The 15,014-nt window shown below is 41.7% G+C and overlaps 1 protein-coding gene across 4 annotated transcripts in view; it reads left to right on the plus strand.

Annotated features, from left to right (window-relative positions):
• RNF8 (ring finger protein 8) overlaps positions 1 to 15,014 on the plus strand; it is a 656,229-nt gene that overhangs the window by 489,842 nt on the left and 151,373 nt on the right. For all 4 annotated transcript variants that reach the window (XM_044060967.1, XM_044060956.1, XM_044060976.1 and 1 more), the window contains one exon: positions 9,584 to 9,673. In XM_044060967.1, coding sequence (XP_043916902.1) covers positions 9,584 to 9,673 — 90 coding nt within the window. The remainder of the gene's footprint in view (positions 1 to 9,583; positions 9,674 to 15,014) is intronic.

Consider the following 15,014-nt stretch of genomic DNA (forward strand, 5'->3'; position numbering starts at 1 on the left):
ATTACTAGACCTAACAAAGCTAATCCCCCTGGCTCCATACTTGACTGGATCCTAGTATCTCACCCAAACAAAGTTATAAAATCTGGTGTCACTCCTGACCCTTTAGGAGACCACCTCCCTGCCTTCTCCATTCGAGCTACTCCCACCTCCCCACACTCTCACCGCAACACTCACACTCGAAACCTATCTAACTTCAACCCTACTTCTTTCTCTGACTCTCTTAAACTCACCAATTGGAACCCTCTAAAAATACTACCATTAGACGAAGCCGTCGGCTATTTCAATTCCACATTCTTAACATTCATTAACTCTCTAGCTCCAACAAGAACAAAAAGAGTTAAAGAAAATACCTCCCCATGGCTCACCAAAGACACAAAAAAGATAATGCTCCAAAGGGATAAAATCTGGAAGACCTATATTAAACACAAGCAACCTGAAATCTTCCTCAAGTATAAGCAGTTAAGAAACCTTGCCAAGAAACAAGTCCTTAGAGATAAAAAGTCTTACTACATCAAACTTCAAGAAAACCATACTAGAAACTCCAAACAATTCTGGAATTCCATCAATTCCCTCCTTAGACCAGGTACTAAAAACAACCCCTGTCCTGATACCAGCAGATCTGACCTTGAAATAGCCTCACTATTTAATTCCTTCTTCACCTCTTCCATCGCTGAGCTAACCAAGACATTTACTAACAATCACCTTCCTTGCCTCCCTGCTCAGTCTTCCATAATCTGCTCTGCCCCCTCCTCTTTCAAACTCAAACCAGTATCTACCGACCTAATAAAGAAACTTCTATATAAACTAAAGCCCTGCTCTGATGCCCCTGATAACATTCCATCCTCCTTCCTAAACAGCTTCTGACTCTATTTCTCTACCTATCAGCATCCTAATTAATAGGTCATTACTTGAATCCTACGTTCCTAAACTATGGCGTACCACTTGCATTTTTCCTCTCCGTCTCAAATTTCTGCCCTATAGCCATCCTCTCCCCAGTCTCCAAAATCCTAGAAAAATGTATCCACCTTCAACTCCTGCTATTCCTTACCAAGCACCAACTTCTCTATCTCCTACCCAACACGGCTTCCGCCCAGGACAGTACTAACACCGCCCTTCTCTCCTTTTTGCACTCTGTCAATTCAGCTCGTGACTCCAGTAATATAGTATCCTCTGTCCTTCTAGATTTATCCAAAGCTTTTGACACCATCTCTCACACCCACCTTCTAAATCGCCTCTCTAATCTCAACCTTTGCCCAAAGACTCTCTCCTGGTTCTCCAGCTACCTTTCAAACGGATCCCAAGCTGTGAGATGGGGGCAAGCCATCTCTACTTTTCTTCCTACCCCTACCGGAGTACCTCAAGGTTCCATACTCAGCCCATTACTATTCAATATCTTTATCAATGACTTCCACAAAGCCATTCCTAACACCAAAATTGTACAATATGATGATGATTCCACTTTGAGCTGCTCTGCCTCTAACCTAACAGACCTCCAAGCCCTAACTCAAAGTGCCTTCTCAACCACTGAAAACTGGGTGCTACAAAATCTTCTCTCCCTAAATGCTAACAAAACTAGGATCCTCCTTTTCTCCCCCTCTAAATCCTCCTCTCTTGATAAAAACTCATTTCAGATTACCAGCCTTAGCAACTCCTCTATCGAGATTGTACCCTCCGCCAAACTTCTTAGTGTTACAGTTGATGATCAACTAAAATTTAATACCCATATCCAGCTAAATATCAAAAAAACGCACAAAACTAGGCTTACTGTATAGAAACAACCACTTCCTCTCTCCTCATTCCAGACTAACCCTTGCCTCTACCTACCTCCTTCCCTCCCTCCTGTACGGAGCTCCCCTGCTCACTAATCTTCATCCACACTTGCCTCCAAATTGGAACTATGTTACAACAAAATCTCTAGATTTGCCACAAATGCCAAATCCTCTTCTCATCACTGCTCCTCCCTTCACTCTCTAAACTGGCTTGAACTTCCCAATCAACTTAACTTCATCCAAATCACCACAGCCTTCAAACTATTGTCCCACCCTTCTAACTGCCCTGTTCTTTCTAATATTCTACAACCTTATACCCCCCTTAGACCACTTAGATCTTCTAAACAAAACCTGATCGCAGTACAAAAACCCCAGCGCCCTGCAGGTCAGCTTCTCTTATCCTTTACCCTAGCTAAAAAATGGAATGCCCTGCCCTCGACACTGACATGTATCAACCTTAACTTCAAAACCCAACTTCATTCCTACCTCTGTCTAAACAGAATTTGCAACTGCACTCTTCAGCCTACATCTCCTAAACTATCTTCTCCCTTTTCTCCAGGCTAACCTCTTCTCTTCACCTTCCTATCCTTTCTAAAAATATTTAGCTTAGGTAACAAAACAGTAAAATTTGATTTTCATGATGTAAACCTTTTTCCTCCTTAACAAAATTGAAATTGTTAGTGCTTATTCTTTTGAAACTACCTGATGTTCATCGTGTTACCCTGCTGCAGTCATCACACTTGGGTTATCCTGTTGTCAGGTGGTCCCGCAGTCGGCCTGAATTCCAAAGTCTTGGTCCGGCGTCGGTTGCTGTCGCTTCTTCCCTAACGTCAGTGCGCCAGGGATATATGAGAGGCATCCGACGCCATTTTCTTCAGTCTTTCTTGCCGCGCGGTGCCCAAAGCAGAAGCAGTTCGCAAGTGCCGGTTGGCCGACACCTGAGATTTTCGAATATAGTTTCAGTCCGAAGTCTTCAAAGCTAAGTACCCCGTTGGGGAACCTTTTCTTGCCTCGGTCTGATGTCAGAAAAAGTTAACAATTGCATTTCTTGTGGGAAGCAAATACCTCATAAGGACTTTCATTCTTATTGTATACCTTGCCTAGGCCCAGACCACGACATCACTGGTTGTCGGTTTTGTGCTAGGTTCAGTAAGCGAACTATAAAGCGACGCTTTGATTTCACACGACACTACTTTGGTAGGAAATTTAATTACACTATGCCGTCGGAGCAACCGTCTACTGGCTTGCGTAAAAAACACAAAGATAAAGACAGGCAGCCTAGATCCAAGCCAGACTCCGAGGCCTCGACTGGGCCGGTCGCCGGTTTTCAGTGAGGTGCCTACGCAGCCCCTGGCTACCACAGAATTGGAACCCCAGACCGCTTTGGATTCTCTCGCAGAGAGTTCTAGGCCGACTCAGCCATTTTCTTTAGGCCCTACCGATGACATTGCAGAAGGAGAAGCAGGTGCTGTAGAAACACCTTCGGTTTCAGAAGGTGTCTTCAAACTGACTACTCTCACCATAAAATCTTATGCTAAGCTTAAGACTCCTCTAAAACCAAAAAAGACTGCACTTCAGTCTCCAGTTCAAGGCCCCATGCCTAAGAAACAAATGCTTTAAAATGGCTGAAGATTTGATTTCTTTAATCAGGAGTTCCCAACCCTCCCTGACAAAAGGCCTAGACGAGGAGGATTATGCCTCCTCTGATCAAGTGTCTATTTCCTCAGGCTCCTCTGAGGAACAGGATTACTCCTTTCCCCCTTATGAAGATTCTGATGCTGAAGATTCCATTCCCTCAGCTTCTCCCCCTGAAGACTATTCCTTTGATGAAACCTTACATACCATGAGGGAACATTTCCACTGGGAAGGTCAGGACTACTCCGACTCAAAGAAATGGCTCCAAGAGTTTCTTTTACTCCCCCAGCACAGACCACTTGCTATCTCCCCAGTTTTAGACATTGTGGATGATATTTACTTAGAATCTAGTCTAAATCCAGATTCTCTGCCTTCTGCTCCAGCCAAACCAGATAGATACTATAGAGTGCCTGACTCTCACAAATTCCTTTACAAAAGCCCTGTTGCTGATCCAGAGACTATCTCCCAGGGTCCCAAAGGGGCTAAGGCTTCTATGGCTAAAAATCCTGTACCCTCTGAAAGGGACTCCAGAGCACTAGATAGGTGGGGGAAGAAGGTTTACACCTCAGCTACTCTAGCTATGAGAGCACTAAATTGTCAATTTCACATGCTTAAATGCCAGCAATTCCTAATGTCTCAAATAAAACAAAAGATGAGCATGCACCCTCAACAGTCTGAATTCAAGGAAATGCAGGATCTGTTGCATGCAGCTGAACAGGTGGGCAAACATACTTTACAATGTGGATTTGATTCCTTGGAAGCTTCCTGTAGAGCAGCTGTTGGGTCTCTTATACATAGGCATGCTTGGTTAAAGGAACACACTCTGCCTGATCATGCTAAAGCAAAGTTACTAGATGCACCCTTACATGGGGTTAAAGCAGAAGAGGTTTTAAAGAAAATGGAGGATAAGGCAAAATCTATGCAGACAGTCAAAGATTTCTTACAGGTACAGCCTCCACGCTTCAGCAGAAACTGGCCAACAAAAAATTGGTCCTTTCCAGCTTCTTACAGACCACAGAGGGGTAAATACAGGCGCCCAAGGGGCAGAGGACAAGCACAAATCTCTTACAGACCTCGCCAATGGGGCAGTGCAACACAGAAGGGAGGCGAAGACAGGTCCCAAACTACCAGAAGGCAAACACAATGACTTGCACCTCAAGCTGCCAAGCAAAACTCTCTTGGCAGCTCCCTTGGGAAGAAAATTAGTACTTTTTGCAGACAACTGGTGCATCGTCACAAAGGACAAATGGGTCCTAGACATTATCTCACAAGGATACAGATTCCATTTCCACACCTTGCCAAGGATAAAAGGAATGCCAAACTTGCCACAAAATCAATGGGCAGAGGCACAAAAACAAATTACAGCTCTCATGGACATGAGAGCCATTCAACTGGTACCTACACAGGAACAAGGCCAAGGATTTTACTCGAGGCTCTTTCTAGTCCCCAGAAAGGACAATGCTTGGAGACCCATTCTGGACCTTTCAATTCTAAACACCTTCTTGCAAGTACCCAAATTCAAGATGCTAACACTACAGCAGCTTCTTCCCATGTTGAGCAAGAAAGCTTGGCTAGTAACGTTGGACCTCAAGGAGGCATATCTGCATGTCCCTATCAGACAAAATTGCAGAAGATACCTTCGTTTCATTGCAGGTTCAACCCATTACCAATTCTCTGCACTGCCCTTTGGCTTATCTACTGCGCCCAGGGTCTTCACAAAATGCCTGGCACCAGTAATTGCATACTGCAGACAGAGGAATTCAAATATACCCATACCTGGACGACTGCCTCATCCAAGCAGAAAGCAAGGACATTCTCTTTCAACATCTGGCTTTTGTAAAACACCTTCTACGTTGCCTAGGGTACACAGTAAATGAAAAAAAAATCAAAACTAGTGCCCTCACAAAATATGACATTCCTGGGTGCCAGCTTGAATACAACGGCCCAAATGGCTTATCTGATGCCAGACAAACAACTACAACTAACTCAATACTTCAAAACAATGGCAACAAAGCCCCAACTCCCTGTAAGAAAAATTCTGCAGGCCTTGGGCTTCATGGCATCTTGCATACTAATACCATTTGCAAAACTGCATATGAGGAAATTACAATGGTAACTAAAACGCGTATGAACTCAACACAGCCACAGCTTGGAAACAATGATGCTTCTCATTCCCTGCCTTCAACAGGAGCTTCTATGGTGGTCACAGGCATGTCACCTCAACAAGGGCCAGCCTTTCACCTTACCCCCAGCCAGGCAAACTATGACAACAGATGCATCAGACTATGCCTGGGGGGCACACATGGCAGGACGGTGCGTTCAAGGCATGGACTGCAGATCAAAGGAATCTGCACATCAGTCAAAAAGAAATGCTAGCTGTACAGAATGCCCTGACAGCCTTCAAGGACCTTTTACATCCAGGACAGCTTACAATAAGGACAGACAACACCACAGTAATGCGGTACATAAACAAACAAGGGGGTACACACTCCTACCCTCTATGCAAGCCAGCAATGACCTTGTGGAACACAGCACTGGCTTACCAAGTTGAATTACCAGCTCAGTTCCCTCCAGGAAAAAAGAACACATTGGCAGATGACCTAAGCAGAAACATCATGGATCCCCACGAGTGTAAACTGGGATCCACAAGTATTTGCAATGATAACTCGAAAATGGGGGCACCCAGACATAGACCTGTTTGCCAGCCCCCAAAACTGTCAGCTAACAAAATTTTGCACAAGGACATTTCACCATCAAGCTTGGAAAGTGGACGCACTCTTTCAGTTGGAAAATGCTGACAGTATATGCCTTCCCTCCATTGCCCCTTCTCACAACGGTGCTGCTGAAAGTCAGGATGGAGAGACCCCGAATGATACTCATTGCCCCAGACTGGCCATGCCAGCACTGGTACCCACTATTAAGGAATATGGCCCAGGGCCCACCATGGATTTTACCATAAATTACTCATCTGCTCACACAGCAAGACAGTCAGATTCCACACAGCCAGCTCAAAACCTTAAATTTGGCTGCATGGCAAATCACCTAAGCAACCAGCCAGCTCTTCTTTCACAAGCTGTTATGGAGGTTATTCTGGAAGCCAGGAGGCCCAGCACCAGGAAAGCCTACTCAGACAAATGGAAAAGGCTTTGCGCCTGGAACCAAGCTAAAGGCCAAAATACCCTTCAGCTGGACATACCTCAGATTCTACAATATTTAACTGAGATGTTACACAAAGGCCTTTCTTTTTCATCTATTAAAATCCATGCCTCAGCTATTTCAGCTCACTACAACACGGATCCTCCCTTATTTTCACATCCACTTCTAAGGCAGTTTCTCAGAGGGGCGAAAAACATTAGGCCTCCCAGGAGAGCACCAACACCAACTTGGGACCTCAATTTTGTTCTGGAAAAACTTACGCTACCTCCTTTTGAACCAGCTTTCTCAGCTGACTTAGATTATATCATGGAAGACTGCCCTGCTGCTAGCAATTACTTCAGCCAGAAGAGTCTCAGAGCTTCAGGCGCTAATGGCAGTAGAGCCTTTCCTCATTTTTCATCGAGACAGAGTTCTCTACGAACTAACCCCTCCTTTATGCCTAAGGTGGTATCCAGTGTGGCTCTAAATCAAACAATCCATTACCCACCTTCTTTCCAAATCCACAGAACAAAGGAGAAAAACTCCTGCATTCCTTGGACATTCACAGGCAGCTACGTTACTACTTGGATAAAACTAAGGTTTTCAGAAAATTTGACCAGCTTTTTGTATCCTATGCTACAGCATCACAAGGAAAGGCTATATCAAAACAGACCATTTCCAAATGGATAGGACATTGCATACATTTTTGCTACACCCACCATGGAAAACCAGTTCCTGCTAGCATAAGGCCCCATTCTACCAGGGCAGCAGCTACATCTACAGCCTTCCTCAGGGGGGTCCCAAACAAGGATATTCTGGAAGCTGCAACTTGGAATTCAGTACACACCTTCAACAAACACCATCACTTACCACTTTATTCTAAGACTAGAGCTGGCTTAGCCACTGCAGTTTTGCAGGGCCTTCTAGCCTCCTCTAACCCTGTTTGACTCCACCTCCCATCCTTAGCTTTGGGATTCTACCAAAGTGTGATGACTGCAGCAGGGTAACACGGTGAACATAGTACAGTTTTATACCTACCATAAATGTAGATGTTCGAGTGTATATCCTGCTGCAGTCCTGGTTACCCTCCCTCCATCCCCTCTGACCTAACTAAAACTTTTCAATACCTTAAAATCTGATAAAACCTTTGTGGTGTATTTGCTTATAGCTGGAGGGATGTTTTGTTTGTGATAAACTTTTATTATTGGTACTATCTACTGACCACCTTTTGGGGGGCACCTGACATCTGGGGCAAGAAAAACTGAAGAAAATGGCGTCGGATGCCTCTTGTATACCCCTGGTACACTGACGTCAGGGAAGAAGCGACAGCAACCGACGTCGGACCAAGACTTTGGAATTCAGGCTGACTGTGGGACCGCCTGATGACAGGATAACCCAAGTATGATGACTGTAGCGGGGTATACACTCAAACATCTACATTTATGGTAGGTACAAAACTGTACTTTAGTTGTAATACATATTGTCTATAACTTTTCATGTTAATTGAAACTGTTTTGGTAATCATAACATTATTAAACTGTTGTATTTCATTGTTGGAGCTTTTCTCCCTGGGCCTCCACTGAAAACGGGCCCCCAAGCCCAGTGGACCTCCCCGGTAATCAAACTGAAATAAATAAATAAATAAATATTGTAGTACCATGGGTAAGACATTGATTTAAATAAGAGGGAACAGATGGTAATAGTAAAGAGCCTGCTTATGCTAAAGGGTGGATACTGGAGTACCACATAGGATCGGTACTTGTTCAGGTTAGTTTTGGTGTCTCTTTCATCCTGTAACAGGTATGGAAGAAGTATGCTACTCATATGCTGTTGCTACAAAGGTACGCAAGAGGATTCATAATATGTAAAAACAATAAAGAGGGCCACAAGCACGGTTGATAAAATATGTAAAAATAAAAGCATATTCAGCAGATATACACATTTTATAGGAGGCAAAAAATACATTGGGAGGCAGAATCTTTACTAGAAACTGTATAAAAATGTATTGGAAGCACTTGCTATACAGTTTAAAGGAAAGTCTGTTCTGATACCTTCTAGAGATATTCGTACAATTTTTCATTTAAAGCATTTTCCTATTATTTCAGATCAGACGTTGGCGCTCTTGTTTATGTAATGGTATGAGGAAGGAGCCTTTATAGCATGCTGCCTTTTTAAACATGCCGTTGCTTTGTAGCTGCTTCTTTTAATTTTGGGGTAGATGGTAATCCAGCATCACTCATACACTGTCACACATTCTACTGGCTCAATATCACACTATACCCCCAAAACACACCCTGTACTCCCTCAAAGCCTTTAATATACTAGATCTGAGATTGATTCACAGTATCAGTAACAGAAGATTTCCTGACTTGTAATGTTGGGTGATAAACATCCAATGTTTAATGGTCAACTGACTTTTAATGAAATTTAGAGTAACTGACTGGGTGAAACCGATTTTGCTGCTTTCAATTGACTGGGTCAAGTGTAGATATCTGTTGGTTTACTTTACATGCATCCTAAGTAGGTCACTGCTTGTAAGGTAGACCTGAAAAGACAGAATTGTTTGTGTAAACCTACCTGGTTAGCAGCAGAAAAGAGTTAATATGCATGTATAACTTGGGAATACAACACCAGCATTCCCTGTGTAATTTCAGCTTTTGTCTTAGTTTGTGGGGGAGCCTTTGTCATTTTTTTTTTTTTTTGTGAATTATGGCTGAACAGTAAATCTCTGTGCATATCTCCTGACAGATTACACTGGGTAAGACAAATTAGTTTTTAGTATTAAAATGTCTTATTTATAATGTGTAAACAATTTCTATAATTTGAGTGCCATCCAGTGTTGCACATTAGTTTTGAAGTTAGAGTTTAAAAATTTGTCCTTGCTCCTGGCATTATACACAGTTTCTAGACTTGGTTTTAATTGCTGTATATTAATCAGTGCTGACATCTTGGATCCTTTTTTGTTATAGTAGAGTGCACACATGCATGCACAATTTTAAAAGATATGTAACTTTTGGTTGGTTGTTTCTTCATTGACTGCATAGCACCGCAAGCTTATGGAGGATCTACAAAGAAGCAGGAAGGATTTTGAAGAAATTCTTCAGGCTAAAGATAAGGAGCTGGAGGAAACAAAGGTAAGATATCAGAGTGATGATTGTAGCAGTTGAAATATGCAGGTCAATTGACAACTTGCATTGTAAAACTTGGTCTCAAAAATGGGTGGAATTATACTATTAGTAATGTTTAGATGAATTAATACTTAAAAGGAGAATTACTTGAACCGATGCATTGTACTGTTTTCTATGTAGGCATAGATTTTCAGTTAATATCTGAATGAACTGTTGAGTAAGTTTGAGAAGAAACTGGATACTATATTATCAAGTCTACAAAAATAGAGTAGAGAGTCAATTATCTGAACTAATTGGGATTTAGAGTAGTTCGGATAATCAGACTATTAAGATAATCAAACGTGCTTCTAAAATCTTGTTTTTTTTCTGCATGCAGGGGAAAAAGCATTTCAACCACTGAATGATTCCAGTGGACAATAAAGAATATTTTTCACACATGAGCTGGCTACAAGCTCAAAAAACATACAAAAGTGAATACATAAAACATTTATAAATTCAGACTTTATAATTTTTCATACTCGAAAGCTTTAGAAGGCTGCATTCGGATAATTGACTGTTAGGGTAATTGACTCTACTGTAGAATATTGAGAGCTTTGAGGAGGCTTGGTATCCTCGTGCCAGTGTTACATCATGAAACTGTCTAGTCACATGGAAAAGGCCGTTAAATGGCACATTGAACACAAAGGAGATTCTGAAGATCTGAGTTTGAAACCTTTGTACAGTGGGTAGCCATTGGAAGTTTTTCTTGTGATATCTTGAGTTTGGCACACTTCTGAAGTCTCTATGTCCTCTGCGAGGTGTGTGCCCCTCTTTCCAGTACACATAGTACACCTTGGGTTAGGAGTGCACATTTAGCCCTTGCACTCTGTTTCTTTTATGCTATTGTCACAGTTAGAATTTTGATCTTAATATAGATCATAGGAAGGATCCTGCAATTGCTATCTGAACCAGTAGCCGTTTGAAATGTTAGACCCAATAGATTGAGTCCCAAAACACTGAGACCAAATGGCTGAAAAATGGACTTGCAGACACCAAGTCTAAGATGGCTGTTAGGATATTCCTTTTTCTCTGAGGTATGGTGACCTCTGAGTTTGTATATAGGGCCCCCCCCCCCAAAAAAACAAAATTATAGGGGAAGAGGAATCTTAGAGATTTGCTCTTCTGGGTTTTCTTTTTCTCTCTCTCTGTTTGGCTTGTCAGCAGTTGGCATTTTGAGTGCCAGCATTTCAGTAGTGAGATACTTAAATCATCAGTGTTCTGCAGTTTTACAGATCACTAATGAGAACCTGCAGTGATGATGCTTTCATGCTCTTTGAAAGTAGAGTGACATGAAGCATTGCAACAAGTGCCAATGATTCTGCTGTGTCATTGGCTGGAAGTAGAACACACTGAAGCCAGTATTGCTGTAAGAAAGGATGTGGTTGTCTAGGGTGCACAATGGAAGAATAGGCATGAGAATCCTTTGTTTGATCCAGAGCTAATAGGAAGCCATAGTACCATTTAAAGTTTTTTCCCTTTAAAATTCACTTACACAATAGATTCATTATTCTGCCAACAGTGAGAAATATCAGACACTTTATGGAACCCTTAAAGTTTGAGCATTTGGAGCTTGATTGTATCTGGGGGGGAGTGTATGCGGAGTAGTCCTTCGTCTCTAAGCATTAGGTCAAGATTTTAATTCTCGCTAGGAGATTCCATTCTTCTGGCTATATCATACATCAAGGAATGCTTGCTGGCTGCCAATAAAGGAAAAAAAAACACAGCCGAGACGGTAGTAGATGAATTCTTTACTTCCACCACAAACTCTGGTACCTTGGCCTTTCGCCTTCAAGGATACATATATCACAATGAATACTACATTAATACCAGGTTATAATCCCGTCATTCACACATTAATTATTTAATTATCATATTACCCTTACATTTTTTAAAATGACCCATTGCCTTAACTTTTCTTAAAGTGAACCATACCTATTTCATCAAATTATACAAACATTTGATACTTGAATGTTTAATACGTAAACCTCAAATACATTTGTGTATACTGATAAATGCAAAATATATTTAATATAAATGTATCTAAATGTAAACAGTTTAAACATAATCCACATCCAAATTTAACCCTCTGGGTGTCAGAGTCCCACAGTTTAAAATCATTTTACTTTCAAGCACATTCAATTTTTGTTTGTTCACCACTTTTCACTTGAAATGGGCTTGCCAGAACACTTATGTTTCTGTATTAAATATTCATGTTTCAAATGTTTGTGTTTTGATAGCTTGAAAGTGGAATTAAAATTTTATATTTATTTTTTTTTTATTTTAAATTTGTTAACCGGGGATGTCTGAGCTGAAAAGGCCCTTTTTCAGCAGAGGCCCGGCAAGAAAAGCTCCACATAGAGAAATTACCCACACATTTAGTTATTTAGACATGATCAGTATGCACACAAATTACAAAAGACATGTTTTTACAGTGGTATGCAGCACATCAACAGTTAAAGTGGAGAGAACAAACAAAATATTTAAAAATAAAGATAATTAATAGATTTTTGGTGTACAGCTGAAATTTGGTACATAGGTAGAATACATACATATAGTACACAGGTACAGTACATACATTGTAGATAGCCAGTGTTTGTGAGTAAGATTGATAACTATTATCAAGTACTCTAGGTTTGGTATGTGTACCTTATTAGCTTTCACTAGCCTGGGGAGCAATCATGGCACTGCTAACCTTGCTTGAGATGTTTCCTGATGACTTCTTTAAAGGAGGCTTTGGACAATGTGTTTTGAATGCTAGTGGGGACAGAGTTCCATTTTTTAGCCACTGAACTACTATATAGTGCATCTCCAAAGCTATTGTAGCTGTTGGTGACTTCTAGTAGTAGTCTGCTTGATGATCTAAGAGGCCTTTTGGCTGAGTGATGGTGTCCTAGGTTTTTGAGGACAGGGCACTTATTGGGGAGGTAATAGATTGAATGACAGAGGCAGAGCTAATTGTAGCCTAGGAGGTTGGGTAGTTCAAGCCAGTGGAGCTGTCTCAAAGCAGTGCAGTGATGAGTTCTATATGAGCAATTTGTAGCAAAGCGGGCAATTCTGTTATAGCAGGCTTCCATTTTGCTTGGTTAAGTTTTGTTGAGATTAGTCAGAATGGGAGATGCATAGAGTAGGGTGTATAGAAGTTGGGAGCGAGCAGTGGCTGATCTTGTGTTGTTGGTAATAAATGGTTTGATACGGTAGAGTGATCCCAGTTTGGCATGTACTTTTTTAATAGTTAAGTTGAGATGACTATCAAATTTTAGGTGGGAGTCTATGGTTATTCTCAATAGCTTAGCCTGTGCCACTGGAGTGATTGAAGTAGCATTTGTGGAGTAGATAGTGAATTGACTGTTATCAGTGTTTTTGTTCGAACTGGTTATAATCATAAGCTGCGTTTTCTTTGGATTGAGGATAAGTTGGGCTTTGATAAGGTAGTTTTCAACGTCAGAGAATGCTAGTTGAGTTGCTTGCAGGAGGGTGGGAATGTTTTGTGCAGCACAAATTAAGGTAGTGTCATCTGCATACTGAATGATAGATGCATGCTGTGTGGAGGTATGGAGGTAGTTTGTGAAGATTGTGAATAGTAGTGGTCCTAGGATAGAACCCTTTGGGACTCCTATAGTTATGGGCAGCTGAGGAGAGAGAGAATTTTCCCATTTCACTGCTTGGTACCTGTCAGTTAAGTAGCTTTGGAACCAGGTAAGAGTGGAATTTGGTAGGTGGTATTAGTTTAGTTTGTTCAGCAGGATTTGGTGCGTGACTGTGTTAAATGCTTTGGACATAACCAAAAAAAGTCGACACCTGCAGGCCTTAGTTTTTGAGACAGTTTACTGTGTCTGTGAAGCAGAGGAGGGCTGTAGTGGTACTATGGGCAGGTCTGAAACCATGCTGAGTAGGTGACGATGTTGCTGTATAGGAGATATTTTAGCACCTGGGTATGGATGCATTTTTCTAGGATTTTGGCCAGGGGCGAGAGTAAAGCAATGTGTCTGTATTTACTAAGTTCAGTGGAGGTCCTGCCTTTATGTATGGGTGTAACATAGGATATTTCCCAGAGTTTGGGCACATAGTTTTCAACAATTGATCTGTTTGAGAGTGGAGATTGGGATAGCAATAGCATCTGCTGTGAGTTTCAAGAAATAGAAAGGAGAAGGTCGGCTGCTGTTGATGAGGTGTTTTAGTTTGGAGAGCATGCTTTTGATTGAAGTGGTGGAAACTGTTTTGAGGGTAAAGCTTGTATTAGTGTTATTTGTGTTGGGGAGGATAGTGAGGAAGTAACTGTCCTGTGATACTAAGGATAGAATTGAGTTTCAATGGGAACTTTAGTGTTAGGGGTGGTTGGCTTGGGGGTAGCCTTTTTGGTGGTGGTTAGTAGCTGGTTTGCATTTTTCCATAATTTTTTGGGGCTGTGTTGGTATTTAGTTTGTAATGTCGTGTAGTAGGGCTTTTTGTCCAGCCTAATGCATTTTTTTGCATGGTTGCGCATTTCTTGGTTGGTACTTGGGCTTTGTGTTTCTTTGGGTTTTTGATCGTAAAGCCAGGCAGTGTCTCTGGACTTGAGGATTTGTGCAGTTTCTTTACTGAGCCAGGGGTTTGTAGAGGATCTAACCTTGATTTTGTGCAATGGAGCGACAGTGTCTAGGTGTTGTAGAAATGTTTTGTTGAAATATGCAACAGCCTGGTCAAGTGGGAGGGTTTTTAGTGGTGTCTAGTCACAGTTAGAGTAAAGTATTGAGGTCCTCAGGAGAGAATTTTTGTGTTTTTGGTGAATATATAGTTAGTGGTTTTGCATATGCTTGTTCTACTATGTATAAGTATATTATGTTGTGGTCACTTAAGGTGTCTGGGAGACTGCCTGCGTGGGGATACAATGTGGGGTTGTTAGGACCCAGTCAAGGATGGATTCCCTTTTAGATTTTTTATCACATCTAGTTGGAATTTGGACTAGCTGCTGGTAGCCATGGAGATTTATTACATTACTTGGTGGTTCTGATATGCAGGTGAACCAATCTAGGTTGAAATCCCCCAGAACAAGGGATGTTATGTGATCCTATCTCGCCTACATTCTGACTGATGGGTTCGGAGCCGATCCCTCGGCTCCGACTCGGCACGCTTATGCCAAAGAGCGAAGTCTCTTATTGGCTGAGCTTACTATATCCCAGGATGCACCACTACCAGTCCCCCAGATCTCGTTTGCCGCTAACAAGCGAAGACATGGTCTCGAGCTGGCTGAGCTAAGTAGTGGGTTATTTTCACTAACTTTCTGTCAGAAATTTGCTAATTTCTAAACAAAAAGCTGTTTTAACGGCTA

Source organism: Protopterus annectens, chromosome 1.part0, assembly GCF_019279795.1.
Source record: "Protopterus annectens isolate FY-2018-M chromosome 1.part0, PAN1.0, whole genome shotgun sequence".
Lineage (NCBI taxonomy): Eukaryota > Metazoa > Chordata > Ceratodontiformes > Protopteridae > Protopterus > Protopterus annectens.